Consider the following 26749-nt stretch of genomic DNA (forward strand, 5'->3'; position numbering starts at 1 on the left):
GGGTCTAGGCCTGAGACGGCAGCTTTCCTGCTCTTGTGCTGCTGTGTTCATCCAGCTCTACACCTTGTTATCTAAAATGGCTGCTAGTTGGACCAGAAGCCTAACCTTTGCTAGACCCTCTTTTTTTTTTTATTTTTCCCCCACACCCTCTCACTGCTGTGCAAAATATTTGCTTGCACCTTAGTCTTGACTATAGCCATATAGCAGAAGTGGGAAACCAAACACGTTCAAATGCTCACTAGCTAGTTTCAGGGGCTACCTTTTTCGAGGCTGTGCTTAAATTTGTGGCTGATAATCTTTTCATAAAACTGGAACAGAAAGCTGATGCTTGTCCACCTCTCTGGAGCTTGTCCCATTAAAAATCATCTGCTCCTGCTGTTGTTTGGAGGGCAGATATTTGTTTCCGTGTGTGGTTTTTAAAACTTTTAAGCTGGTGCTTTTCTTTGTTTCTCTTGTTCCCATGCGCTGGGATATTGTATTTACTTTGCTTTAATTTGGTGTCAGCCCTAAAAAATGTACAGAAGTAAACTGTACTTTTCTAAATTCGCCTAGATCTGAGGATGGCCCTTTTAAGGTTATGGCAGCCATCTTGAACACAAACAACAACTTGTGGCTATATAGACAAAAACTTCAGCTCTCTGTTTCTAAGTGCTTTATGGAAGAATTATCAGACAAAATCTGGTGCAGAGATACATAGCTTTAATAGGGTGAATGGCCAAATATTTAGTCCAAGGACTAGATTTTTTTTTTAAGAGCATCTCAAAGGCAGAAAGAGAGGCCGAGAGGTTTAGGGAGGAAACTCCAGAGCTTTGGGCCCAAGCAACTGAAGGTAAAACTACCAATGGTGGAGGAGTTCAGAATTGATAAGGAAGTTGAGGGGTGATCTGATTAAAGTCTTTGATATTTGGGTTTCAGTACAGAGGTATTTGGATAGAGAGAATACTTTCTCTTGGAGGGGAATCAGAGCAAGGAGGCACAATCTTGAAATTCAAGGCAGGCCATTCGGGACAGAAATCAGGAAGCACTTCTTCATGTAAACATAGTTGAAGTCTGGAACTTCATCCTTCACCAGTATCTAGTCTTTTGGGGTGGGAAAAAAGGGTCAATGAAACCTTTAAAGATTGCGGTGGAAGACTTATTCCTTGCATAAGGGTATGGAGCAAAGATAAATGATTGGAGTTGATGTAATTTGATGCATTTACACCCAGTTAGTTCGGCTTTCTTATCCTCCCGCAAATTCTCTCTCAATGCGAATTACAGCTTGTGCGTCAATGACTGCACAGGCCTTTTAGAAATAAATATTCAAGAAGACCCAGATTAGATTCTAATGATCTTAACTTCGTAACATGGTTCAGGTACTCTACCCAATAAATCTTGGAGAAATGGAGGGTTGTTTAGATTTGAATGAGTCAGCAACCAGGTGTTTTTTTTTAAAAGTGCATGCATTGTTTTGAATACTTTGAACACTTGAATGCCTGTGTGAGTGCCATGAAACCACAACAGATGTGGTCCTACTCCTATTGCGTTCTTGCTTCCCTTCACTTCAGGGCCCAGCTGTCGTCATGGTGGGTGACACTGAGCTGTGCTGAGGTTAACACTGAAGCCAAGGCAAGGACAATGTAGAACAGTCAACTAAAACATGACTGTAGGAAACAACCCGATCTCCTCTGGGGAGTCTCTTGAGATGAAACCAAGCAGATTGGTGGAGATCAAGTATTTTATTGACTTACAAAGCAAGCTGCAGCATAGGGATAGGCTATTTGGCCCATCTGTTTTATGCATACTTTACCCATTCATCTTATCAGTGTATCCTTCTGTTCCTTTTATCTACTTGTGTAACTTTCCCTTGTATGCAATTATGCTATTTGTCTTGAGTACTCCCAAGAGGTTGTGAATTCTCCATTCTAAGCAATCTCTCGGTAGAAGTATTTTTATATTGTCAGTTCCTTGTTTTTGACTCTGGAAATGTCATCTCAGTTTAGACTTATTTCTTTTCATAATCTGAATGGCTCCTATTGAGTGAAGTTAGATCCTAATGTGGTAACTTGAGGTACACAGGCTGTCAGTGTGTGAAAGTGCTGTCAATATTTGATTATACCCAGTCAAACTTCTTATCAGAGGTTTGAAAGGCCGTATCTGGGAATTGTCTCATTTGCCTCGATGAGCCTGTAGTCGAATGCTCAGCTTGGTAGGGTAATTCAATATCTCTCAAAACTATGATGCCCATATCTTCATCTGCGCCAGATCCCATTCGCTTGAACCCTGTGCACACTGACCTACATTGCTTCCTGGTCCAGTGATATCTTCATTTTCAAATTTCTGTCTTTGTTTTCAGATTCATCCATATCTCGTCCTATCCCTATGTCTGTAACCCCTTCCATCCCCACAGCACTCTGACATGATGACTTCCTCTGGTTCTTGCCAATCCTGTATCCTTTCATTTTTAATTTCTGCCCCATTGTTGGCTGTGCCTTCAATGGGCTGGGCATCAAACTCTTGGAACGACCCCTATACACCTGTCTCTCCATCAGCCTGTCCTTTTTGAGATGCCTCTTAACACATACCTCTTTGACCAAACTTTTGGTCACTTTTCTGACTATCACTTGACGTGGCTCTGTTCCGTACTGTGCTTTCAAACTTGTTTGTGAAGTGTCCTGGGATGATTTTCTGCATTAAAGGTACTGTGTAAATCTAAGTTGTTGCCCTGACTTGGGTAAGCAACATAATGTTAGGAGCATGCTCACTGAACAAAATGCATGACCTTAGCTACTGAACTTCAGTATGGCCAAGTAGATTTTGGCCGCCCTGAACTGTTCCTCTTGCCAACCTGTAGGGGTCATGACATGTCCTTTGTGGCCAAGGTAAGAGTTTGTTCTCTATAATCAAATGAAGTAGTAACTAGGCTGTCAAGCTTGTTTTAGAGATTAGCAAAACCTTGGAACTGTGTCTATTAGAGTCTATGAGCTTGTTGGGTGAGGCAGGAGTAGAGGATGATCTTGGGTTGTGATTGTTTTGCCTCATGGACTTTGAGTGGTGGGTCTCCAATCTGCAGTTTTGCTGGAAGAGAGTGAAGGCTGGAGGTTGGGTTGTTAGGCTGCAAGAGTAATTCTGCACCTCCTATTCGTTAAGCTGTATGCCATAATTAGTGCCTTGTGTCCTGTGACTGTTGAATTATTGCTGTTATAAATTTGAATGCCATTACCATAACAGGAAGGTGAATCCATCATGGGGGCAGTTTGTGTGAATGAATTGTAACTGCACACAAATGGAGTGTTGTTCTGAGAGGGGAAGAGGTGACCGGCTGATGGTATGATAGGGAACAAAAGACAGTTGAGGGAGAGAGAAGGGCAAAGGGTAGTGCTAGAGGGAGGGAGGGAGAGAGAGAGTGGGGCAGCAAGACAGGGCTGTGGCAATACAAAACACTGTGAGTTCCATTCTTTTGAAGTTTTTCTATTGGAGACCCAGACAACCTTCTAGTTCAGGCAAAGATGTTGGATATGAGACAGAAATGGAGGAGGAAGCAGAGAAGGGAGAAAACTGCTGCCACACTACAGTTTTGATTAGTCTCCACACCTCAACCACAGAATCTAACTTTTATCTTTCTTCACAGGTACTGTTGATGTAATTATAATCTTGTCTGTGATTCTCTGAATGATCTAGATAAAATGTGCCATAACCGGTTGGCTGAGGTGGGGCCTCACTAGACGTTTCTTTCTTTTCAGCATCTTTTACAACTGGATAATAAAATAGGAATCAAAATTGTACCCCTTCCTTTATTCCATCCCCACCCCTCCCAGAAACTGGGAGCTCATGTCTCAGCATGATTTCCTATTGACCATTGTGATGTTTTTACAATACAAACAGGCCATTTTGTCCAATAGGATTGTCCTGGTGCAGCAGACAAACCACCACCACCGCCTCTTCTTCATCCAACCCTATCATTTTAACCTTTCAGTCCTTTCTACCTCTTGTCCTCTCTTGGCTTCCTCTTAAATGTACCTTTGCTCGTCAACTCAACTTCTCCGTGTGCTAGTGTCTCCCATACCTTTAATTGTTCAATGGGTACAGGGGGTTCTTCTGAAATTCCATATTGGATTTATTACTGACAATTGTATATTTATACCTCTAAGTTTTGTATTATCCCCTCCCCCTGCCCCCCTTCTTGGGGGGGTGGGATGGGGAATGTTATCTTCACACCCACTCTATCGAACCCTTGGCACAGTTGTCTAACATTTGCTTTTGGTACAAAAATGAAGAACAATACTCCGTCATCGTGACCCTGCCCCCAATGCTTGGGAGCTGTGTCCCTTGGCACGGGCCACTGAAAGGATTTGACATGGCTATGTTTTTTTTTGTTTCTCTTCCACTCCCATACTGAATAGCCTGTCTAACCAGTCATGGCTCAATGTTTAACAAATGGTCCCTTCCGTACAATACTGCCTGCAGCCTGAGGAGAATCTTGGAAATCCCTTCAAACTCTAATGGTTGTTAATAGTTGTGTTCTTATGATTATAGTTTTAGCCGAGGAGCGGTCCGGTTGTTGGATTGATATGCATGTTTGGTTCCTTGGTCCATCCTTGTTCTCATTTCGTGTCTTGCAATAAACACTGTTACCTATCATGACTTTGAGCCATGCCAGAAGGTTATGATTGACCTCTTCTTTGGTTGTAATGTAATAGGATCAAATATTTCCTATAAGTCTTATGATGAAAGCAAACAGTGTTATCCTCATTGCAATTTTTCTAAAATTATAGAGAAGTTGAATTCATTTAAATTACTAGTACGTGCCATACCCTGTTCACCCACTGACCCTATGCTTGAAATCTCCATCCTGGCTCACCAGTGCCTGCCTGGGTTTTCAAATTGTTCATTCTCATTTTCAGGTCACTGTGTGGTCTTGCTCTCTCCACATCTGTGTCCTTATGCCACACAACAGTGCTTGGAGATCTCTGTTCTCCAATTTTGGCCTCTTGCACAAGCTGGTTTCTGTTGCTGTAATGGCAACCATGAAGAGCTTCCTCCTCCCTCCTGGAGGAGCCTGTCAGAGTGGGACCTTTGAGTCTAATGGATTGCAAATTTGTGTCTTTGGCAGCAACAGGACGCAGAATGAGTTTGGATGAAAATATTCGTTCACCTTACTTCAGTCTGGCAAGAGCATGTTCCAGCTTGAGTGCCAACACCTTAATGAGGGGGTAGTTAGTTGAGTGATAGAGGGAGAATGCAAGGGCAGACTTCCAATGTACATAGAGTTGCCCTGGTTTATTCTGTGATTGCATCTCTCCTGTTTGCAGTCCAGTCCCGGCTTACACCCACTGGCCATGATTGTAATTGGGTATTTTCTTTAATCTGGAGGCAAAGAAGCCCAGTACAAATTGCTCCATCAAATTGTCTGGTTTATCTCCTGAAATCATTCTCTTCATCTTAGCACACACTGATGGAATGTTGTCCATTTTTTCTTTGGGACTGTGGCATTAAATACTGAAGTTTACCTGGTACTTAATTCACTGTGATTTCCTCAGTGATCTCAAAAGTGCCTTGTCTCTCGCCCTTTGCTTTATTCCTGTCAGAAGGTAAGTAATTGAACTGGAGATAGCCTTTGACTTTGAGCAAAGATCAAATGGAGTGAGATGATTTGGATAGCACTCCCAAAGGGTTGGCATAGACATGCTGGGCAGAATGGCATTGCTTGTAGTGGAAATTCTTTGCCATGGTTTACTTTGTCAAGTCTCCTCTGTGATTGGGTTTGTTCCAAAGAAGCTGGTGACCTCTGATATTTCTTGCATCTAAAAGCTAGGTGATGCACTTGACTGAAACCCTGGTTTGTTCCCAACCTAGTTTGTGGCCAAGCACTACCTGAGGTTATTCCTACAACTGACCCAGCTGAGGGCATTGAGCTTGACATATGACTTTTCCAAGTCTGTGTGACTCCCTATCTGTCCATGTCGGGCGTTAACACATTGAACCTCTTGGGTACTCCAGGCGTGGGAATGTTCAGAATGCTGTTATCTAATTAGACATGTCCGTTCTGATAAGTTGGTGCCTCCCTTTTTGTAACCAGTGCTGCAACCCGTCACCATCACCTGCTCAATGTGGCAGTGGTGAGGAAATGGGGGATTGGTGAATTGTTGGTGGGTAAATGCTTCAATTTTGACTTGGGGATCTGGCTGTTCAGGCAGAGCTCAGTGGGTGGCAATTGTTTGGGGGGTGGCGACTGGATAAAAAGATCTCATAGCTCTATTTGAAGTATGGGGCTGTCCTAAGGAAGGGTCACCGGAACTGAAACGTTAACTCTTTCTCTTCACAGATGCTGAGCTTTTCCAGCAACTTCTGTTTTTGTTCACCCAAGTTTCTTGGCCAGTGTAAATCCTACAATCAGCCCTGGAAAACGGATTATCTGGTCACTTCATTTCATTGGTGCTTCTGGGCACTCACTCTGTGCACGCGAGCTGCCACTTTGTTACATTGCAAAAATGACTACATTTCACAATTGCCTATTCAGTTTTCAGGTTGGTTGTGGAATGAGTATTGAGGACTCTGGGGGTAGAGGTTAAGTGAGCTGCAACATTTACTCTTGTTTCGTTCACCGCAGACACTGTGACCTGATGAGTTGCTTTATTTTGAATTTTCAACACCTATAGTATTACTACTTATTGCATTGAGAGCAGGAGTTCAGTTTCATGTCTCCTGCAAAAGACAGCACCTCAGGCAGTGAAGCACTCCCTCGGTACTGCAGTGGGGCTTCACCCCATGGTTGGAAGGCATTGAGGGTGGTGGTGGTGAGGAGCTGAAGTGCTACTGCCAGAAGTATGGCTGGTGCATCGGGGTCAAGACACTGAAGAAGGCCAATCATTTATTTTCTGATCTGTTGTCCATCTGCTCCGGCTGCTTAGACTCATAGTCATACAGTATGAAAACAGACCCTTCAGTCCATCTAGTCCATACTGACCATAATCCCAAACTAAGCTAGGCAAACCTGCTTGTGTTTGGCCCATATGCCTGCAAATCTTTCCTATTCATGAACTTATCCAAATGTCTTTTTAACTGTACCTGTGCCCACCACTTCCTCTGGCAGTTTATTCCACACACTAACCGATTTTTTTTAAAAGAAAACAAAGCCCCCCTTGTCCTTTTTGAATCTTTCTCCTTTTGCCTTCAAAATATGCCCCCTAGTCTTGAAATCCCCAACTCTGGGGAAAAGACACCTGCTATTCACCTTGTCTATACGCCTCATAATCTTAAACCTCTTTTGGATCGACCAACTACCTTGGCATTTTTTTTTTAAGACCAGCTGGTAAACTGAGCAGGCATCCACGGATTGTTAAACAGGACGGAGCTAATATGTTATTCAGGTCAAAGTGCTGGTTTGAATATGGAAAGTGAATAGGGAACCCAGGGAATGAAAAATTCTACAACTTGCAAATGACTACCAACCACGGAGAGCAATGAAAGACGCAACATTCTTGTTGACGCACTGACTGAGGTCTGGCTGTGTTGTCTCTTTGTCTTTTTACTCTTTTATTTCTGTTTATCTGGAGGCTGGGGGACATTATAGTTCCCTTGATTTGAATTGCAAACAGAATGCACTCGACAGCTGCAGAGAGTGAGTAGGCCCCATTGCATGTTTGTGTTGTGACTCTCTTTTTATGACCCATTATTATCGCAAGTCTAATTCTGCCCAAATTGGCACACTGTTAGGAGTTCAATGCAAATGGTAGCTTTAGATGCCCATTAGAAATTGTCACAAGATAAGGCTTTAATTTTATACGGGATGGGGAAGTGGGGCAGAGGCCTCTATCCAGTGTGTTTTCCAATTACGCTCCTTAGCCAGTGTCACTGGACTGCATTGTGGAATGTGCAGGCTTATGTGGAAACATTTAAGATTGGCTCATATATTCTCCCAGCACTAATCCAATATTGGTGCCCAGTACATGACAATTCTCCACTCCACGTGCCCATAATGGGGTGAGTATGGCATTTGGGAATGATTCCTGAGACATGTTTTTGTACTGTAAGGTTCTATTGTGTCACTGAAAATAGAGTGTAGGCCCTGATTCAGGCTTTGAAGAATGCATTTTTTTTTTGTGCAGTGGTGTTGGAGTTTATGCTTTGGCTTTCTGCTTTCTCCATCTTTTGTGTTGTGCCTAGAAATGGATGTTGACTAAAAAAGAATCCTGCAGAGGTTTAGCGGACGGGAGGTAGAGAATCAAGCGGGTATTTTCTATGTTGTATTACCGTCCTGTTTATTCCCTGCACCTCTGAGCAAATTTGCTGAGCTTCTAATTTTGGTTGATGTGTAGCAGCCTCTGTTTGACCATGGGGTGTAGGGACATTGGGTCAATGGTGCATAACCTGTTAGCAGGGTCTCACCATGCAGTTTTATAGATCCTACCACATCTCCTATTGATGAGCTGAAATCTGTGAAAGAAAGGGACAAATTTGCATTTACAAAGTACTTTCCCGTTCTTGGGATGTGCCACTGGCAACATTTATTTTTGAAAAGTACTTCAATGTCTGGAATCGTAGAATGGACAATCAATTTATACACAGCAAGCTCACAAACTGTAATGTGATACCTACCAGTTTGTTGTTTGAGGGATAAATATTGACCAGGTCACCAGGGAGAATGTCTTTTGACTTTCTTCAAAGAATGTCATGAGGTTTTGTATGCCCTGTATCACCTCTTTGCACGAGATTGTATTCTTGACAGTGCAGCACTCTGTGTTGAATTGGAAGCTATAAATTAACTAAAGAGCTGAAGTATTTAGGGTGGGTACTTGAAAGCATGCAGCTCCTTCTGGGTTAGTAGGTACCACCTGCTGAGCTGCCTGCAATTCCAGACTTCCCTTCCTACCATTAGAATGTGTCTCCTCGAGTCACCAGCACAGTTTCTGTATGGAAAGCTGGCTTGCTGTGATTCCCTGCTGCTGATGCTCTAGTAGCTGTTTTCTGACTCTCTCTCCAGTGTAATCTCTGCCAGCAAGTCCACTGGTGGAAGGAATGTAATATTTGAACTCAATCGTCAGGTGGCAACCAGCCAGGAGCACGTAGTGAATTCACATTTGTTGGAATAAGTGACAGCTGTTTTTAAGCACTAGGGCCAGTAGTTTGCATCCTGGTGCATTGCTGTCCTAGCAATTCTACATCCCTCTGGGAGTAGGTTCTGTATTCACGATCACTGGGATTCGGGGAGGCTTTAAAAGTGAGCTCTCTGCTTACTTGATAGCTTCTCCACTCCTTTCCTGTAAATATCTTTCTCACTGGCTTGTCTTTGTGTCTTTAACTTTACCCAGTTAGAGACAGTGCCTGGTGATGTGTCCACACATCCTGAGTGGTTTTTGCCCTTCAGTTTCCTTTCCCCTTGGCCAGTGTGACTCATTGTTTCATCATGGTGCCTCTTGAGTCAGAAACTTGTGTTTAAACGTCCATTCCAGAAACTTGACTGTCCACTTCATTCATCCTTGCTGTGTTAGGCAGAGGGAGTGCTGCACTGTTTGAAGTGCTGTCTTTTCAGGGCAGTTGTTAAATCAAGGCCCTGTTCATTCTTGGGTGAATGCAAATGTTCTTCAACATCATTTTGAAAGGGACCAAGGATGTTCTCTCCAATATCCTGGCCAATGTTTATCTGCAGTTAATGTTGACTTCAGTTACATGGACAGACTGGAGGAGCTGTCACTGTTCTCTTTGGAGATGATTGAAAGACTTGATAGAGGTGTTCAGTCGTGGTGGTCTGAGCAACTCCAAAAGAGGAAAAACTGCTTGCTGTTGGCAGAGGAATTGAGCCAGAAGACTGCAATGTGAGATACAGGTAGTTCTGCAATAACGCATGTTTTGTTAATGTGAATTGGCTGTAACGTGATTGAATAGCAGACGCTGTTTGTATAACGCAAAATTTCTGCTGTACAAGTATAGTGATTTTTCTATGGTAGTTTTCCATAGCACGAGATCGCACAAGAACTCCACTGTCGCGTTATAGGAGAACTACCTATAATTGGCAGAAGAACCAGAGTAGAGGAAAAGCTTTTTTTAATGCAGCAAATGGTCAGGATCTGGAGTGCGTTGCCTGAGAGTGATGATCAAATTGGAGAATTATCAAGAGTTCCAGAGAAGGTGCATTTGACTCAAAACGTAAGCTATGTTTTCTCTCTCCGCAATTGCTGCCAGTCCTGCTGAGTTACTCCAGCACGTTTGTTTTTATTTCAAAACAGTAGAATGCCTACATTATGGAAGGTGGCCATTCGGCCCATCGGGTCCACACTGACCTTTCAAAAAGCTTCCCACCCTATCTCACTCAATTTCCCTTGGCTAATTGACCTGCCCTGCATTCTATGACCAATTCACCCAACCTGCACATCTTTGTTCTGTGGGAGGAAACCGGAGCATCTGGCAGAAACCCACGCAGACACTGGGAGAATGTGCAAACTCCACACAGGCAGTCGCTCAAGGATAGAATCGAACCCAGGTTCCTGGAGCTGTCGCTGAGCCACCATCATTCTGCAGTATTTTGCTTTCATCAAAAGTGAAGATTTGCCAATCTATAGGGACAAAGTGGAGAGTTGCACTTGCTGAGAATCAGTTTGTATGTGATTGGTTAAATGGCCTCCTGCTGTGCTGTTACCGGTCTGGATGTTTGTAGATGTTTGTAACCAACCTGCTAAGACATGTTATGACACACCTAAAGAGCAGGTGTAGTGCTTGAACCCAGGGACACTACCACCGTTCCACAAGAGCCCTGGCAGTGTGGATTGGAAACCCTATCTGCCTCCCTCCTACACTGCAAGTTTTGTAATAAATTCAAGCAGCTCGACGGTCCTGGTGGATTATGGTGACTTTCCGTTTTTTTTATTATTTAGGTATTTTTTAATCTACTTGTCCTGACATTTTATGACCTACCTCCTGTGGCAGATGTGACTTGAACCCTGTCTCCTGGCCCATTGGTAGGGACGCTACTGCACCACGAGAGCCCTTCCCTCCTATCTTGAGACTGAGACCAACTGTTGCATCTGAGCAATTGCCTTGATTGAGATCAGCTAAGTGCTTTCTGATCCACAATCTTGCTGCATAGCTTTGCTCAGCATTACATAAGGGTGATTATATACATATTGGAAATAGAGAACAGTGGTCTGTTGATGTGAAGGCTTATTGCTTATTTTAAAAGTTGGCAACTGTAATATCCTTTATAATGCTCCTGTATATGTATGGAGCTGTGTGCTGGGGTGATCCAGTTCATTGCTGCTTTCTCTGTGCTCCTATTTATATAACCCATGCTGCTCCCACGCCTGTGGAATGCAACTTATTTGTATGGATACAGTGGGCTCTGCAGCAGTTCATGTTGCGCTGTGAGATTTTAAAAGGCAGTAACTTGCATTTACTTCACACAGAATCACAGGCAGAAATGTAGGAAAGTAATGTTATCCTGTAAATAAAGAGAAATCGTAAAAATCTTGATACAGAGGGATCTGGGTGTCCTGCTACATATAGAACAAAAAATTAGTCAGCAGGAAATATAAAGTGATTAGAAAGGTGCATGGATTATTGGCATTTCTCGCAAGGAGTTTGGAATATAATTGGTATATTCCGCTACCGTGGTGTTGGACATTGAGGAGACCATGTCCCAGTGTGCAATTGGTCTGACATGTTTAAGAAAGCGCACAATTCAAACATTATAGAGAATGTTCACTTGATTCGATTTCTGGGGTGAGAGATTAGCTTCTGAAAAAAGGTTGAACAGGTTCGGTTGGTATCCACTAGAATTGAGAAGAATGAGAGGTGATCTTTTCTGAATAATATAAGGTCCTAAGGTGACCTGGTGGGATAGATGCTGATCAGATATTTCACGTTCTGGGATGAACAAGAACTAGCAGACTAAGTTATTAAAAATGTCTCCCATTTAAGACTGAGATGTGGAGATACTTTCTCCCTGTACAGAGTGTTGCAGGTTAATACAACTTGCTACCACCACTCTCTGGAGAAGGGTCATTGAATGTTTTACGTAAAAGTCGATAGATTCTTGACTAAAAGTGGGGAGGGGTTCAAAGATTGTGGGCAGGCAGGAAACTGGAGCCAAGGCAATGATCTTATGAAATGGTGGAACAGGATCAGGGGAGCTAAATGGTGTATTGCTGTAACTCATTATGTTCATAAACAGCCCATTTGGCCCTCTAGATCTATGCTAGTGTTTGTGTTTCACAAGACTCCTCCCACCATAGCTTCATCTCACTCTATCAGCATGTCCTTCTGTTCTTTTCTTTGTTGTGTTTATCTGCGTTTCCCTGTGATGTGTTGGTTATACTTGTAATATGTAGTGAATTCTGTGGTCTAGGGGAAATGGGGGTTTCTTCTGAATTTGTTATTGGATTAATTGGGCTGTCTTTTATTTATGGTTTCTATCTCGTGGTCAGAAATAAGTTTTATCCTCTCAGTCCTTTGACATCACATTTCTAACAAAAAAAACCTGGCCATCTTAAACATATTTATAAGGCCACCCCCTCAGTCATGTCATCGCTGAAGACATCTGGAGTTGCTTTACAGCTAATGAATTTATAGTTTTGGAAGCATAGATGCTGTGATAGTCTAGAAACAGTAACAGTCAGTTTCAGCACAGCAAGCTCCCATAGCTGCAGGTTAAACGACTAGATAATTGTTCTTCAAATCAGTGATAAACATCAGTTCCTGACACAAAGAGGAAACCTCCCCATCTCTCTCTTGTTTTCCCAGTAGTGTCATGGGATCTTTCCCATGCCCCTGAGAGGCTTATGTTTTAACATCCCATTTAAAACTGGTGTTCTGTGGCTGTGTAATTTTAGATTATGTGCACACATTTCTGAAATTGCACTTCCTCCCATAGGCGGGAGTGCCACCACCCACTGATAGAAAAAGTAGTTCTCACTTGTTCAGATTATGATGTTTGTATTCAGTTAATGATTTGGAAGTTGTCAAAAGGAAATGTCAGAATTCTGAAACTGAGCATTGATGTGAGCTCGGCTTCCATTGCTGTATGGATTGAAAGCTTTCTTTGGGAAAGAGTAAAGATGTTGTGCATCAAAGTACATTTTCTTTGTCTCGTTCTTTTCCTTCATCTGTCATCTGCAGCTCCTGAGTGGCTTCTTGATTGAATCAGAAGTTTGGAGATTCATGTCCCTTACCAGAAACATGAACACATAATTTTAGGCATTGGTGGGAAATTTGGACTGAAGCCCATCTGTATTGTTAGGTTTGAGGAAGAGCTGGGAGGGAACGTTGATTAGTCATTAGGACCTCAAGACCTCAGAGTACTTACAGATATATTGAACTTTTAATTCCAGCATGTCCTTTTTGTTTAAATAAAAGTGCTGCAGCCAAAAGATGACTGCAAATGTAAGTTCAGTGGCTGGAGATAGTAGGAACTGCAGATGCTGGAGAATCTGAGATAACAAGGTGTAGAGCGGGATGAACCCAGCAGGCCAAGCAGCATCAGAGGAGCAGGAAGGCTGACGTTTCAGTCCTAGACCCTTCTTCAGAAATGGGGACCCTTCTACCCTTTCCACACTCTTCAGACACTCTTCACACCCTTCCTACACTCACCTTTACTGGCTCCATCCCTGCCTTTTTGACCTGTCTGTCTCCTCCTCTCCATCTATCTTCTCCTCTATCCATCTTCTATCTGCTTCCCCCTCTCTCTCCCTATTTATTTTAGAACGCCCTTCCCCTCCCCCCATTTCTGAAGAAGGGTCTAGGCCCGAAACGTCGGCCTTCCTGCTCCTCTACTGCTTGGCCTGCTGTGTTCATCCAGCTCTACACCTTGTTATCTAAGTTTAATGGCTGTCTGGCAGATTCCTGTCAATGTCGCACCTGTGCAGTGTCAGAAATCACACGACACCATGTTATAGTCCAACAGGTTTATTTCAAATCGCAGGCTTTGAGTGCTGTTCCTTTGTCCGGTGAAATCTGACTGTGTCCACCCCAGTTCAACCCTAGCACCTCCATATTCATGGGCACCTATGCAGAGTTAGAAATGTCAACAGAAAAAATAATGAGGCTAACTACTGTTCTCAATCGGGAACCATCTCCAGGCATGTTCTGTGTTCTACTCTTTCAAGTGTCTACAAAAGGATTTGAAACTGACTGTAACACTATTCTGTGTATGCATCTGATACACTAGTGTGCTGTAATAGCTATTCTATAGCTGTGACTATTAAGCACCCCTGCACTGCAGGTCAGAAATAACAGCTTCATTTTGCTCTGAATGCTACTAACCAGCCACTATTGAAAATAATTTCAATCAACCTGCAAAGCAAAGTATGTTTTAAATCCAGTATTAGCTCCCACCTTCAACACGACATGTATAACCTAATGGCCACTGCATTCTTCTATCTACTTTTCACGATTAACTCCGGTATTTTCTGTAACTTTTATTTCTTTTTCTTACCTTTTTATACCTCCTTATTCATAACCTGTGTTTTGTGTCTTGCATTTAGTGACTAGTAAACTCACTCTTCTATCACCTCAAGAAAGTTTGGTTAAATTGACTCAGTTTAAAACTATCTTAAACTTGGTCTGAGGTAAAAGTATTCATAAGGGAAGGATGTCCTTCTAAATTAACTTGTTGCTACCAACTGAAAAAGGTGGGAGTTACAGCTGAATGAAGAGAAGCCAGTTCCTTTATCCCTCATAAAAACCAAAAGACCTGCAGATGCTGTAAATCGGGAACAAAAAAACAGAAGTTGCTGGAAGAGCTCAGCAGGTCTGGCAGCATCTGTGAAGGAGAAAACAGAGTTAACGTTTCGGGTCTGGAGACCAACCCTCATCAGTTCTGAGGAAGGGTGACCGGACCCGAAACGTTAACTCTGTTTTCTCCTTCACTTATGCTGCCAGACCTGGTGAACTTTTCCAGCAACTTCTGTTTTTGTTCCTTTATCCCTCACTCGGGAGCTTAACCGTTTTGGGGTAAGATGTCTGGAACCATACAGTTTTGGGAGCCTCACTGCAACAAGAGTTGTCAGTGGTATCCAGGCTAATATTTATATCCCTTTTAATGGGCATCACTTCATATTTTTATCAAAGTTCACTTATTCCTCACGTTGCTGTTTGTGGAATCTTGCCGTGTTCAAAGTTGGCTGCCACATTTCTTGCGTTCCAATAGTGACTGTTTCAAAAACAAATCAACGATAAAATGGTTTGGGGTATTATGAGGTTGCTTTTCAAAAAAAAAAGTGCTAGAGAAATGCAGGTCTTTCATTAAAGGCCCATGTGTTTGGATCGCTTATGACTAGAGGGGATCTTGTTAAAGAATTGATGATGAAAGGGATGTCGGAGGAATCCAAACTGTTTAGTTTGTGTGTGGTGTTGGAAGGAGATTGGGCGTTGTGTGAAGTGAATTGCTTTGTGCAATTGGGGGCAGGTGTGGGTGTTCCAGGCTTGAAGTTTCAAGCTATTTCAGCAAAATGTTCCAACATGTTTCAACCTTTCTTTCAGAAAGGTTGTGCCTTGCCATTTTGAAACTTTGTCTCTCCTACTTGCATTTGTATAGTGCTTTTTTTTTTTCCCCAGAACTTCTGGATGTCCTAGAGAAGCTGGCAATTTGAGACACAGCTATTGTTGCATTGTCGAGAAACGCTACAGCAAAGTTGCATACAGAACAGCAATGCAATGACGGGCAAATAATTTTGTTTTTGAGTCTCTTATGATTCCTCAGAGTTCAGGCATGCTCAGCTGACTGTTCTAGGGGTCTGCATATTGTCAGCAGTTTGTTCATCCAGGATCCCAGTCAGTCTTGTCCTCATCCAACACCTGTGTATGCTGTTGATCTCTTGCAAAAGCAGGATCTGATTTAGGTTCCATTCGCTGAGCTCCTCATGGGGCCTATTATCATTGGGCTGAACTTTCTGAAAACTCAGTCAAACAAATAGGGCTAAACAGCCCTCGAAGCTTGTTCTGCCATTCAATTGGATCACATAATAGCAATCATACCAGTTGAACAAACATTCCCGTTTTTATTTGTTGAGATTCTCTAAATGTGAAGCATTTCTAATCCTGGAGTATAGCTGCTTGCTGTACCTTGGAGATTGTGTGATCACAGTACAGTTTGACACTCACTCTCTCTCTTCTCAAACATTGCCAAGGCCTACTGTTGATGAACTGAAGCCAGTTTCTTGATTCAGCTGCAATGTAACTTAGCTAGTCCTGATGTTGTTATACAGTGTCAACTGTATCTGTGGGCAGCGCTGAGTCAGGAAGTTATTGGTTCAAGACTCATTCGAGAGCCTTGCACACCTCTCGCAGTTGAGACTGTGCAGTTGGAGGTGTGGTGTTTTGAATGAACCAGGTCCCAACATCTCCTCCAAATGACCTCCCCTTTTTGCCTGATCAGTATTTCTTCGTCAGCCTGCACACTGAAGTTTCAAATGAGATTTGGGCCCACAATCTTCTGCCTGCGGTTGGGTACTGTCCACTGAGCCAAGGATGCGGGTACAATGCTGAGGTGCGTTTCAGAGTTAAACAATATAAGCTCTTGCTGTTCAGACTTTAGTGATATGGAGAAGAGCAGGAAGGAAGGTGTAGAGTGGACACCTTAGGGGAAACTTTCCACCACCAATCAACCCAGCCCCCCCGTTCTTGAATTTGTTTATTGGCCCTTTTTTTATAATTGTATCTCCCATCTCCTTTCCACCTAGTTGTCTGTCCTTTTCCGGTTCGTTTGACAGGCATTGACTATCTTACCCCAACACAGCATTCCTGTTGGAGTGTTTCGGGAGTTAACAGCTGCAGCACCGTACACATAGCGGAAAACGGAGTGACAGGAGGTGAATAAGCAAACCTTCTGCAGGGCCCTAGCTCCAGCCTGGTTCTGGCTCTGCCACTGACCCAGTTCATCTGTCGTTTGCAAGGCTGTTTCCAGTCCCACCTAAGTGACTGGTAGTAAGTCCAGTAGCGTTGCTCACCCTCCCAGGGTTTCAGTCTTGATTTGATCTGAGGTCAGTCCAACTCCGATCCTGTAATTTTGTACTGCCCATTCTTTGAAGTTAAAAATGTGACCTGAAAATATAGCAATAATCTTTCTGATTTGGATACTTGTGAACTCTAATTGTGCAAACCGAGTAATTTTAATGGTGCATTTTCCCTTCAGATTAACAGGGTGGGTACCTCTGGTAGATTTTGAGAAAAGTTATTGGATTTGGCAGTCTCCACTTGTGTGCCCCCTAATAGCATAAACTGCTTTTAATTCTTGCAGGTACTCTTAAACCCTCTGAAGCTGGGAGCTGGGGAGAGATGGGTTGCAGGGGGAGAAGGAAAGAATGACTTTCTCTCTCCTCCTGTCCCTGAGGTTCCCCCTCCCTGTAAGTGGTACGTTTACACACATGCATGCAAACACACATCTGTCAAGGTGATAGCTGCCAACAGGTGTGGCCCTGTCATGGTGCAGTGTGACCAAAAACCTGAGGAAATCCAGCCAGTGACATTGAACTGTTGCCTATTCATTTGAGAGTCCTGATTTAAAGGTCAAAGGCCCAGCTTTCATTGAATCACATCTGCTGTTGTGGCCTGTAACCACCACCTAAAGAGGAGGCCAGTCAGTGGCACACATTGGGGCGACAAAGTGTAATGCATCTGACGAACGGGAATATTGGGGCAGAGATCAAAGATTTTGGTTAGAGGCAGATAGCGGATGATTGTTAACAATACAGTGAGCCTCCTCCTTGCATCGGGCTCTTACAGTAATTTGGGGTCTGCTCTTTAAAGGGGCAGGACCTCATCAGCTGACTAGATGTGAAGATCTTTTTTCCAAATATATAGGAGCCTAATAATAAGCGGAGTCTGAAAAGACTATTGCTGCTTATGTAAACATTATCTGATGTGCAGGTTTCACCTCATCCCTGGAATTCAGCTCTTATGTCCATGTTTGGACCAAGACCACCATAAGGCTAGATGCCAAGTGGCCCTGGCAGAACCCAATCTGGGTGTCTGTGAGCAGGTTATTGCTAAATAAGTACCTTTTGAGAGCATTGCCAACCTCTATCATCTGATGAATGGTGTTATTGACATGGTTGGTGATTAGCTTAATCAGATGTGTTTTGCTTTTTGTGTCCAGGATATACTTAGGCATTTTTCTACATTGTTGAGTAGATGCCAGTGTTGTAGCTGTACAGGAAGACCTTGACTATAGTGTCATTGGGTCATACAGCATGAAAACAGACCCTTCAGTCTATGCTAAGCATAATCCCAAACTAAACTATTCCTACCTGCCTGCTCTTCACCCATGTCCCTCCAAACCTTTCCTATTCATATATTCATCCAAATGTCTTTTAAACATTGTAATTGTACCCACATCCACCACTTCATCAGGAAAATCTCAGCTAGTTCGATAGCACAGATCATTAGGATCACAGCTGGGAATGTTGTCAGCACCCATTGCTTCTGCATGCAGCTGTTCCTTGATATTCTGTTCTCCTGCATTAAAGAGACTATTATAAATGCACGTTTTTGTACACTGTTAGTATGAAATGACTAATGTTCTCCTGCAGCTTCCAGTATTTATTATCCAAGTCTCCATTTCTGTTCCATGATGGCCAAGCACACTCCTGGCAGTGTAAGGAGATGTGTAGGCTTGAAGTTCCAGCATGCTACTGCTACGTTACTGATGTTGACCAAAGGTTCTGCAATAAAGACATTTGCAGAGGCAAGCTTGGCGACAGCTCTCTGCAGAGCCTGCAATGTTAAGATCACTGAAAGGCCATTTGAAACCTGGGCCCAGAAGGAGAACCAAGGTAAGGGTCAGTGAACCCTGAATTTCAAAAAAAAATCTCAAGCAGTGAGATGGTTTAAAGACCAGAAAGAGTAAAGTGGTTTTTTTTTCCTGTGAAGACCTTTTTGTCCATTTTCCCCATACAGTCATGTGCCAATGGTTGAGTCATCCTGCAGCTTAGTGGACAATGTAGTGGAAGCCATAAAAACTGGAAGAACTGCAGATGCTGTAAATCGGGAACAAAAACAGAAGTTGCTGGAAAAGCTCAGCAGGCCTGGCAGCATCTGCGAAGAAAATAATCCGTTAACGTTTCTGGTCCAGTGACCCTTCGTCGGAACTGCTAGGCTTTTCCAACAACTTCTGTTTCTATAATGGAAGCCACAACAACTAGAGTGCCAGGAAAATGTCAGTGTATTGCTTCGGGGAGTCTTTGATTCTCCCGAGGGTGGTCACTATCTGAGAGGTTCCTGGGCCTATGTTGCCATGCTGAAATCTGAAACCCTCTCCCCAAACACTGATTAAACTCCGGAAGGAGGGGGAGTTTATGATGATGGGAGTCGACTGGAAAGCCCCCAACCTGATCTTGATTAGAGTTTTGCTGAGGATTAAAGAATCTAGGTTAAGATGCAGGTCAGCTATGAACTAACTAAAAGGGCAGAATGGGGTTGAGGGGTAGGATGGCTGCCTCCTGTCCCGATTGCAGTCAGGAACAAATATTAAGATCCATACTCTTATCGCCTATCCTCCACATCACTGGCAGCCATGTGTAAGCAGAGTGCTAGAATGAGTGGAGGTCCCAACACCACAGGACCAATGATTCCTCCAAATTGTGTAGCTCCTCTGAGGTTCTGCATATGCTGATTGTCATGGCAACTCGTGGTCTTCTGACAGACTGTGATTCCCAGCACTGAGAAATAAAATATAGGAGTATTCCACATGTCCATGGTTGGAGGGTTTCCTCAACTCCATGGCTCCACTGCCATTACTATTTGCTGAGATAGGAAATGGGCTCATACCCATTTTGGATATAAAAATGAGTCCAACGAGAATGAATCCATCGAGACAAATTTGCATTTGTGTACTGCCTTTACCCTCGTGCAGCATCCTAAGGTGCTTCGTAGAAGGATAATTGAGCAAACCATGCAGCAAGATACTGAAACAGGATCTCGCTCCAAGAGAGCCCAGAGTGGAGCTGGAGGAACACAGCAGGCCAGGCAGCATCAGAGGAGCGGGAAAGTTAATGTTTTGGGTTGGGACCCTTCAGAAAGGGGAGGGGGTTTAGGGGAAGGGAGCTCAGAAATAAAGAGAAGAGGGGTGGGGCTGGGAGAAGGGAGGTGGGATGGTGAAAGGTGACATCTGCAGTTCTTACTATCTCTCGCGGTTTTAAGGAAGCAATTTGGAAGAGGAGTGAGGGGCGGAGAGGTTTAGGGAGGGATTTCCGTAGCTTAGAACCTAAGCAGCTGAAGGTGCAGCTGTCAGTGATGGAATAAAGGAAGCCAGGGATGCTCAAGGGGCCAGAATTGGGAGAATGCAGACATCTCCAAGGGTTGTCAGGCTTCTCTCTGGTTAAAGTGCTGAACCAATTAACACTCCTAGCTGAGCTTTGGATGACTTAATATAGCTGTTGGCAAATTGAGGAATGTTTCCGCAAATTGTTGACAAGGCCCAGGCACCTCCCCTGAAGTGTCTTGTTTGCTGCCTGATATATAGTTTAATTTAAAAAGACAGCGAACTCCCAGAAACAGCAATGTGATCATGACCAGATTTTGATGCTGATTTAAGGAACAAATGTTGGTCAGGATGCTGGAGACAACTTCCCAGCCTTTCCTTCTCATAGTGCCAAGGGATCTTCTGTATCATGTTGAGCAGACAAGTGCCATTCTTTAATGTCTCCTCTAGAAGTTGGCATCTACAACCGTGCAGCACTCCTTCAGTACTGTTTGGAACTTGTATTCTTGGGTTAAGATGCTACCAACTAGGTTGGTACCAATTAGGCTGGCACTAACAAAGTTTCATGCCCAGTTCCTGGAAAGCTTGGTGCTGCAAAAGATTGACCCTAATTTGATGGGTAACTGGCAACTTCTATCAGAGGGCACAAAGTGGCTGGGACCCTCCATTTGGGGGTGGGGGAAGTGAAAAAGGAGATTTACAGTGTATCTATTGCAAAACAATTGCTGGATGGAAACTTTTTTTTTCAGTTGCCACTGCTAATGTCAGCCACCTAAAAGCTGTTGGATGATTAAAGCGCTTGAGCTGCCCTGGGAGTCTCTGGGAGCCCATTGTATGGCTGTGACAGTGCTATTCAACACCAAGATAATTCATGGCACAGCAGAAGAAAAGATGTCATTCAGCAAGTCGAAGCTGAATAGTGGTGGGGGTGGTGGAAGACAGACCAGAATGCACGGTGACTCTGCCAGAGTTTGGGAAGCGTGCATGGTGTTGGAGCAACCTAGCTGTATGAACAGGCTCTGGGAGTTTGAGAACAGCGTGCAGTGAGACTACAGCAAGGCAGTCATCTGGAGGTGGGGGTTGCAACTGTGTCTGGCGAGTGGGCTCGAGGTATGAGCTATTGGAGCAAGCTTCTGGAAAAGTGATCTTGGAATTGAGGCAGGGGTGGGGTGCATGTTGAGGATGGAGAGAAAGAGATTGGGCGTAAAGGGGAACATGTGGAAATGGGGTCAAGTAGAAATGTATAAAGTTGGAACGTAACAAGGCATTCATGCAATAGGTTAGCCAGCATGGAAAGAAATGGAGCGAGGGGTCTGTATGTCTCAACTCTGGAATTCCTCACCTAGACCCCCTTGAACACTCTTGCTCCAAGACACTACTCAACCCAATCTTTTGGTTTTGACCTATACTTGTATAGGACTTCGAGCATTCTGAAATAAAATTGGATGCCGTTTGCTACGTATGAAAGTGATGTAGTATATTAGAAGGAATGTCACTTCAAGTTGCTGTTGTACCTGTGAAGGAAAGGGCCTGTGTCCATAAGCACTGGATGAGGGGAAGACCCAGACTGAGCACTGTGTGCCTCTCAGCTGGCCAGAGGTCCCCCTCGATTCTCAGGCTATCTGGCAGAAAGATGTCTTCGAGGGCAGTAGCCCCCATCTAAATGATAACGACAGGTCAGAAAGGGGGCAGAAGCCTGAGAAGCAGATAGGGAAAGCTTCTTGGCCTGTTTTATACTTGTTCAGCGTTAGACTTGGAACTGCAGGAGTCAGAGATTGGTAACGCTGCAAGGAGTGTTCTTGAAATAAAACTTCTCAGCCTGCGTTTGGTATACAATTCCTTAATTGCACCAAACATTCAATGGCCAGATTGGAGGTTTGTTGAGGGAAGAGTTTGGGTTTTTTTTTTTAAGTGTGCCTGGATGATCTACGCTCTATTGCAGCTACAATCCAGTGACCCAGAGGAGAGCACTGAATCCTCACATGGATCCTTCATGATACCCCTCACCCCCCCTCCGTGTTTTGAGGGCTAACTAAGGCCTCTGTTTAGCAATGAGATGTGCTGAGACAGTGACCATAAGCCACAGGAGATTAATTAGACCATTCTGTCCATCGAGTCTGCTCAGCCATTCTGTGAAATTGTGGCTGATCGTAATAATCCTCAACTGCCACTTTCCTGCTTTATCTCCATAACCCTTTGGTTCCCTTACTGATTAAAAATTTATCTCTGCCTTGAATATAGTCAACATCCCAGCCTCGACAGCCCTCTAGAAAAGAATTCCACAGCTTCACTACCCTCCAGTTCCTCCCCATCTCTGTCCCTACTGGAAGACTCCTTACTCTCGGATTATGCCCTCTGAGCTGAGATTCTTGCCCAAAGGGGAAATAAACTCTCTTCATCTATCAGCAGTGCCTTTGTTTTTGAAGTTGTTTTCAAAGCCTCTGTGGTTTCACCCTTCCCGCTCATCTCCTACAGTCCTCCGATCCCTGCACTCCTCCAATAATGGCTGCCTGGTTCATCTTTTACATTTAATTGTTCCTCCATTGGTGACCTCACTGGCTTTCGGTGAAGTGCTGGAATTAACTCTCACTCCTGAAAACACTGTCGCCGAGGGCTTAAGCTGAAGCCTTATCAACCACCGCCCTCTCCTGACTACCGTTCCTGCTCCAACCGTGCAATTAGGCCAGTGGAGCAGAAATCAGCAGCTCTTCAGATGATATGGGGAGGAAGTGAGGCCTTGTCTGCAGCAACTCGAGTGGTTCGCTGCCTGTATCAGTGAGAGAGTGGGGTGGGTGTGGGTTTTTTGTGGTGACAGATCAAATGAACAACGTGCTTCAGTTGCCACATTTGTAATAATGTGCCTGGGAAAAAGACCTGGGTTTGGAATCCAGCCAAGCAGCGTGAGATCGCCCCTCAAAAAGGTTTTCACCATGACAATGCCCCTAGTGATGAATGGCTGCAGTTAATGGTTTTCCTCCACGATGTCTTGTGGTTTTGAAGGCCTCCCAAGGTATGGCAGCTCCTCTGGTGTGGTTTGTGGGGCTGTTTTATGCTGCAGGCTCCTGTACAGTCAGAACTGCAGAAGTCCTGGCCTGCTGAGCTATGGGTGTGACTTGTCTCAGAACCAGAGCTTGCTCTATAAATGTTACAGGTTTTTGTGATGAATGAGAAATGCTAATGATTACAACGATTTAGCTTCTAGGCTCTTGGGCACTCCATCCGGTTTTCCACCTTCCCTGCAGCTGCTGAGCCCTTCTCCCTTTTCCTAGATGCATTGCCTCTCCATCAAATAGCTGCTTCTTGCAGTTGTGCCTAGAAGTAAGCATGAGCATTTCAGTGGAGTCCCACTATCTGCATCTGCGTTGACAGGATTCACTGGTTGAGATCCTGGCTGTTATTTGTCACTCTCCACCACAGTTGCGTTGCCAAGCTTTTCGGATTTTATTGGACTCCAGGAATTAGAGATTAATCTCTGTGCTTTGGCAGCAGTAACAAAAATATTCTGGGGATAAAATATCATTGGGTCAATTAAATTCTCCACACGCCTCTCATTATTAGCTGTGTAAACGTTGGAGGTGAGGTAGTGAACAGTGACAAGTCAATTTTGAATAGGGGACAAGAATCCAATGGAGTTTTTGAGAATTGGACTGATTGCATGGCTTTGGGATTGGGATTGCATGGCTTTGAGGGTGGGAAGTGGTTCAGTGTAAAAATGTTGGCTGGGCAAATGGCTGGCATGTGGCGTCATGCAGGTAGAAGTGTGAAGTTTTGATCTTCAGGAATGCGTCCATCAGCTGGCAAGGCAAGGCAAGCTAAGGATACAACTGTCATTACTTGGAGTGGGGAATTTCAAGACTAGGGTGCATATTTTACGGTGAGACGGGAAAGATTTTTTTAAGAAAAGACATGAGGTGCCTTTTTTTTTTCAAGTGGTTCGTGAACTTCCAGAGGTGGTGATGGATGCAGGTACCGGTGCAATGTTTAAATGATATTAAATAAGTAAATGAATAGGAAATATTTGGAGGGATATGGGTCCAGCGTAGGCAGGTGGGGCTAGTTTATCATAGTTTAGTTTGGGATTATGGCCTGCTTGGACCAAAGGGTCTGTTTCTGTGCTGGTTGACCCTATGACTACTTTGTGCCTTGTGGGTGGTGCATTTCCCTGATGAGCCTTTGCAGGAATTTGCTGCTTTAATGAGGCTGTAGGACCTGTTTCTGGATTAGGTGGAGGAGGGTGGGTGCTCTGGTCACTGTGTTTGACCCTCATTCATTTCACTCCCTGCCTTTCAATCTTGTTTCTGTGATTGTGTTTTCATGTCGTTTAGCTGGGCCCGCATATTGTCACTTGAGATAAGATTGTTGCCATTCAGCAGAATATAAATATTATCACTTTGTATAATTAAAGTGCATTTTTTTTAAAAAATTACAGTAGTATGCATAACTAAACTGGGTCTCCTCTTTGAATAGTATACACATTTCAGAATGTTCAAGGCCATTCATTTGAAAGGAGACTTGCATTTAAGTAGCACCTTTCATGACTTCTGGGTGCTTAAATGCTTTAAAAAAGATGAATCACTACTTCTGTAAGTTCATCTTGGCTGCATCGTAAGGGATGGGACACTTTTTTAACAAATTGACTAAGGGGTATTTATTAGTCAAGACACTGAAGAATTTTGCTGCTTATGTTTTGAAGAAGTGTTGTGCAGTCTCTCTATTAGCCACCTAAAGAGGCAAGTGGGGCTCTGGTTATGTCTCCCCTCCACCAGTGCAGCCCTCATGGCTACATTGATTTATATGTCTGTCTATAGAGTGTGGTTTAATATCCATGGCCCCACCTTGTTAGTATCTAACTGCCTTTTAATGCGATGCTAAATACTTGGGTGTTAAAGATGGGAAGGTGAACTGGTGTTGAGAATTCGTCCATTGCTTGTATTAAAAGGTATATAAAGAAGAATGGGTGACAATGGATCAGTAGTTAGTACCACTGCCTCATAGTACTAGGGACCCGCTTCGATACCACTGTTGGGTGACTGTCTGAGTGGCGTTTGCATGTTCTCCCTGTGTCCGTGTGGGTTTCCTCAGTGCTCTGGTTTCCTCCCACAGTCCAAAAATGTGCAGGTTAAGGGAATGGGCAATTTAGCATAGCCAGTAGTGTCCAAGGATGTGCAGGCTAGGGATAGGGTTGGTGTGAGCTCGATGGGCTGAGTGGCCTGCTTCCACACTGTAGGGGTTTTATGGTTCTATAAAGAGCCTTCTGGAAGGAAGGATAGTGAATTTGAATGGAATAGCAAACTGTGTGAATAAGTAAAGAAGCTCTATCAAATACTCCAAATATAGATATTTGTTCATCCACATGTTCAAAACTGTTACTACACCTCTCTGGAGTAGGGGAGACTTGAGCCAGGCTCTCTCGGGTTAGCAGTAGGAATACTACCACTGCATCCCAAAAATCCTAAGGGCCAGTAGGCTTGGAGCCCATCTAACACCTAGCTCTGCCACCCACAGTATCTCTTAACCAGTAAAAATTTTTGAAGCATTGACTTGCATAAACACATTTTGGAGTTGCCTGCAAACTTGGTGTGTCCCAAGTTTGTGGTAGTTGTACAACTGACTCCTGAACCAATCCCTTAGGCAGAAATTCCTGCATGTGGTTCTCGTCCCTATCTTGTCTCTACTTTGAAAGTGGTTGGAATTATGTCTGTCTGCCTCTCATAGTTGAATATTTGCTATCTAGCATCTTGTTGAAGAATAGATGTGTGGGATACGAAGAGGTGGGTGGCAGAGCGAGCCTTTTTTAAAAACAGGGCTGTCTTCTGATTTTTTTGAGGCTGGCATGGGAGCAGAATAACTTTAGGAAATTTTAAAAATGTAGCCTTCTGTAAGAGCTGAAGTCAAATCTCGATCCTTTTTATTCCCCCTCCAGGCAAAACGCAAACTGGACCTGGAAGACAGTGGGCATCAGTATTTACCAGAATTTCGAACTCCCAAAGGCAAAGGCAAAATGCCTGCCAGGATACCAAGTCCGAAAAGTAAGAGTTTGTCATTGTACTGTGTCAAGGTGAAAAATGGAGGAGTTTCCAGGTTCTGTGCAGCTGATTGTGGAATTGAGCTCCTTTTTAAGTTGATCGGATCTGGGTTTGGGGGAAACTGAGATTTAGGACTTATTTGTAGCTTCTGTTCTCCCCACTCTACCTCATCAAGCGAAGAGAGAGCCAACAGTAATCGTCTGGGTTTCCAGCTGTTGATCACTGGACCTCGCTTCCCGTTTTGAAAGAGCTGGGCTGAAGAGATTTTATAAGGAGCTGTGTGAATATGCTACAACTGTTCACAGTCTAAAACTGCTGAATGAGGCCAACTGGAGCTAGCCAAGCCACACTCTGCTGGGGCCTATTGCTTTTCAGGTGAAGACAGAGGAATAGAGTTGAGAGGGGTTATCCCATCCTGCCCCAGCTTTCCGCAATTCGCTCGGCTGTCTGTAACCGATGGTCATCCCCACTAGGATCATCTACACACAGTAATTCATCCTAAAATAGACCAGGGCAATTTCTAGATAAGTGTGGAGCTGGAGGAACACAGCAGGCC

At 43.8% G+C, this 26749-nt stretch overlaps 1 protein-coding gene across 2 annotated transcripts in view; it reads left to right on the plus strand.

Moving 5' to 3' along the window:
• The window catches only part of e2f2 (E2F transcription factor 2), a 46583-nt gene that overhangs the window by 7056 nt on the left and 12778 nt on the right, over positions 1–26749 (plus strand). For both annotated transcript variants that reach the window (XM_020529025.2, XM_048613155.1), the window contains exon 2: positions 26091–26196. In XM_020529025.2, coding sequence (XP_020384614.1) covers positions 26091–26196 — 106 coding nt within the window. The remainder of the gene's footprint in view (positions 1–26090; positions 26197–26749) is intronic.

This window comes from Rhincodon typus, chromosome 27 (genome assembly GCF_021869965.1).
Source record: "Rhincodon typus isolate 14 chromosome 27, sRhiTyp1.1, whole genome shotgun sequence".
Classification (NCBI taxonomy): Eukaryota; Metazoa; Chordata; class Chondrichthyes; order Orectolobiformes; family Rhincodontidae; genus Rhincodon; species Rhincodon typus.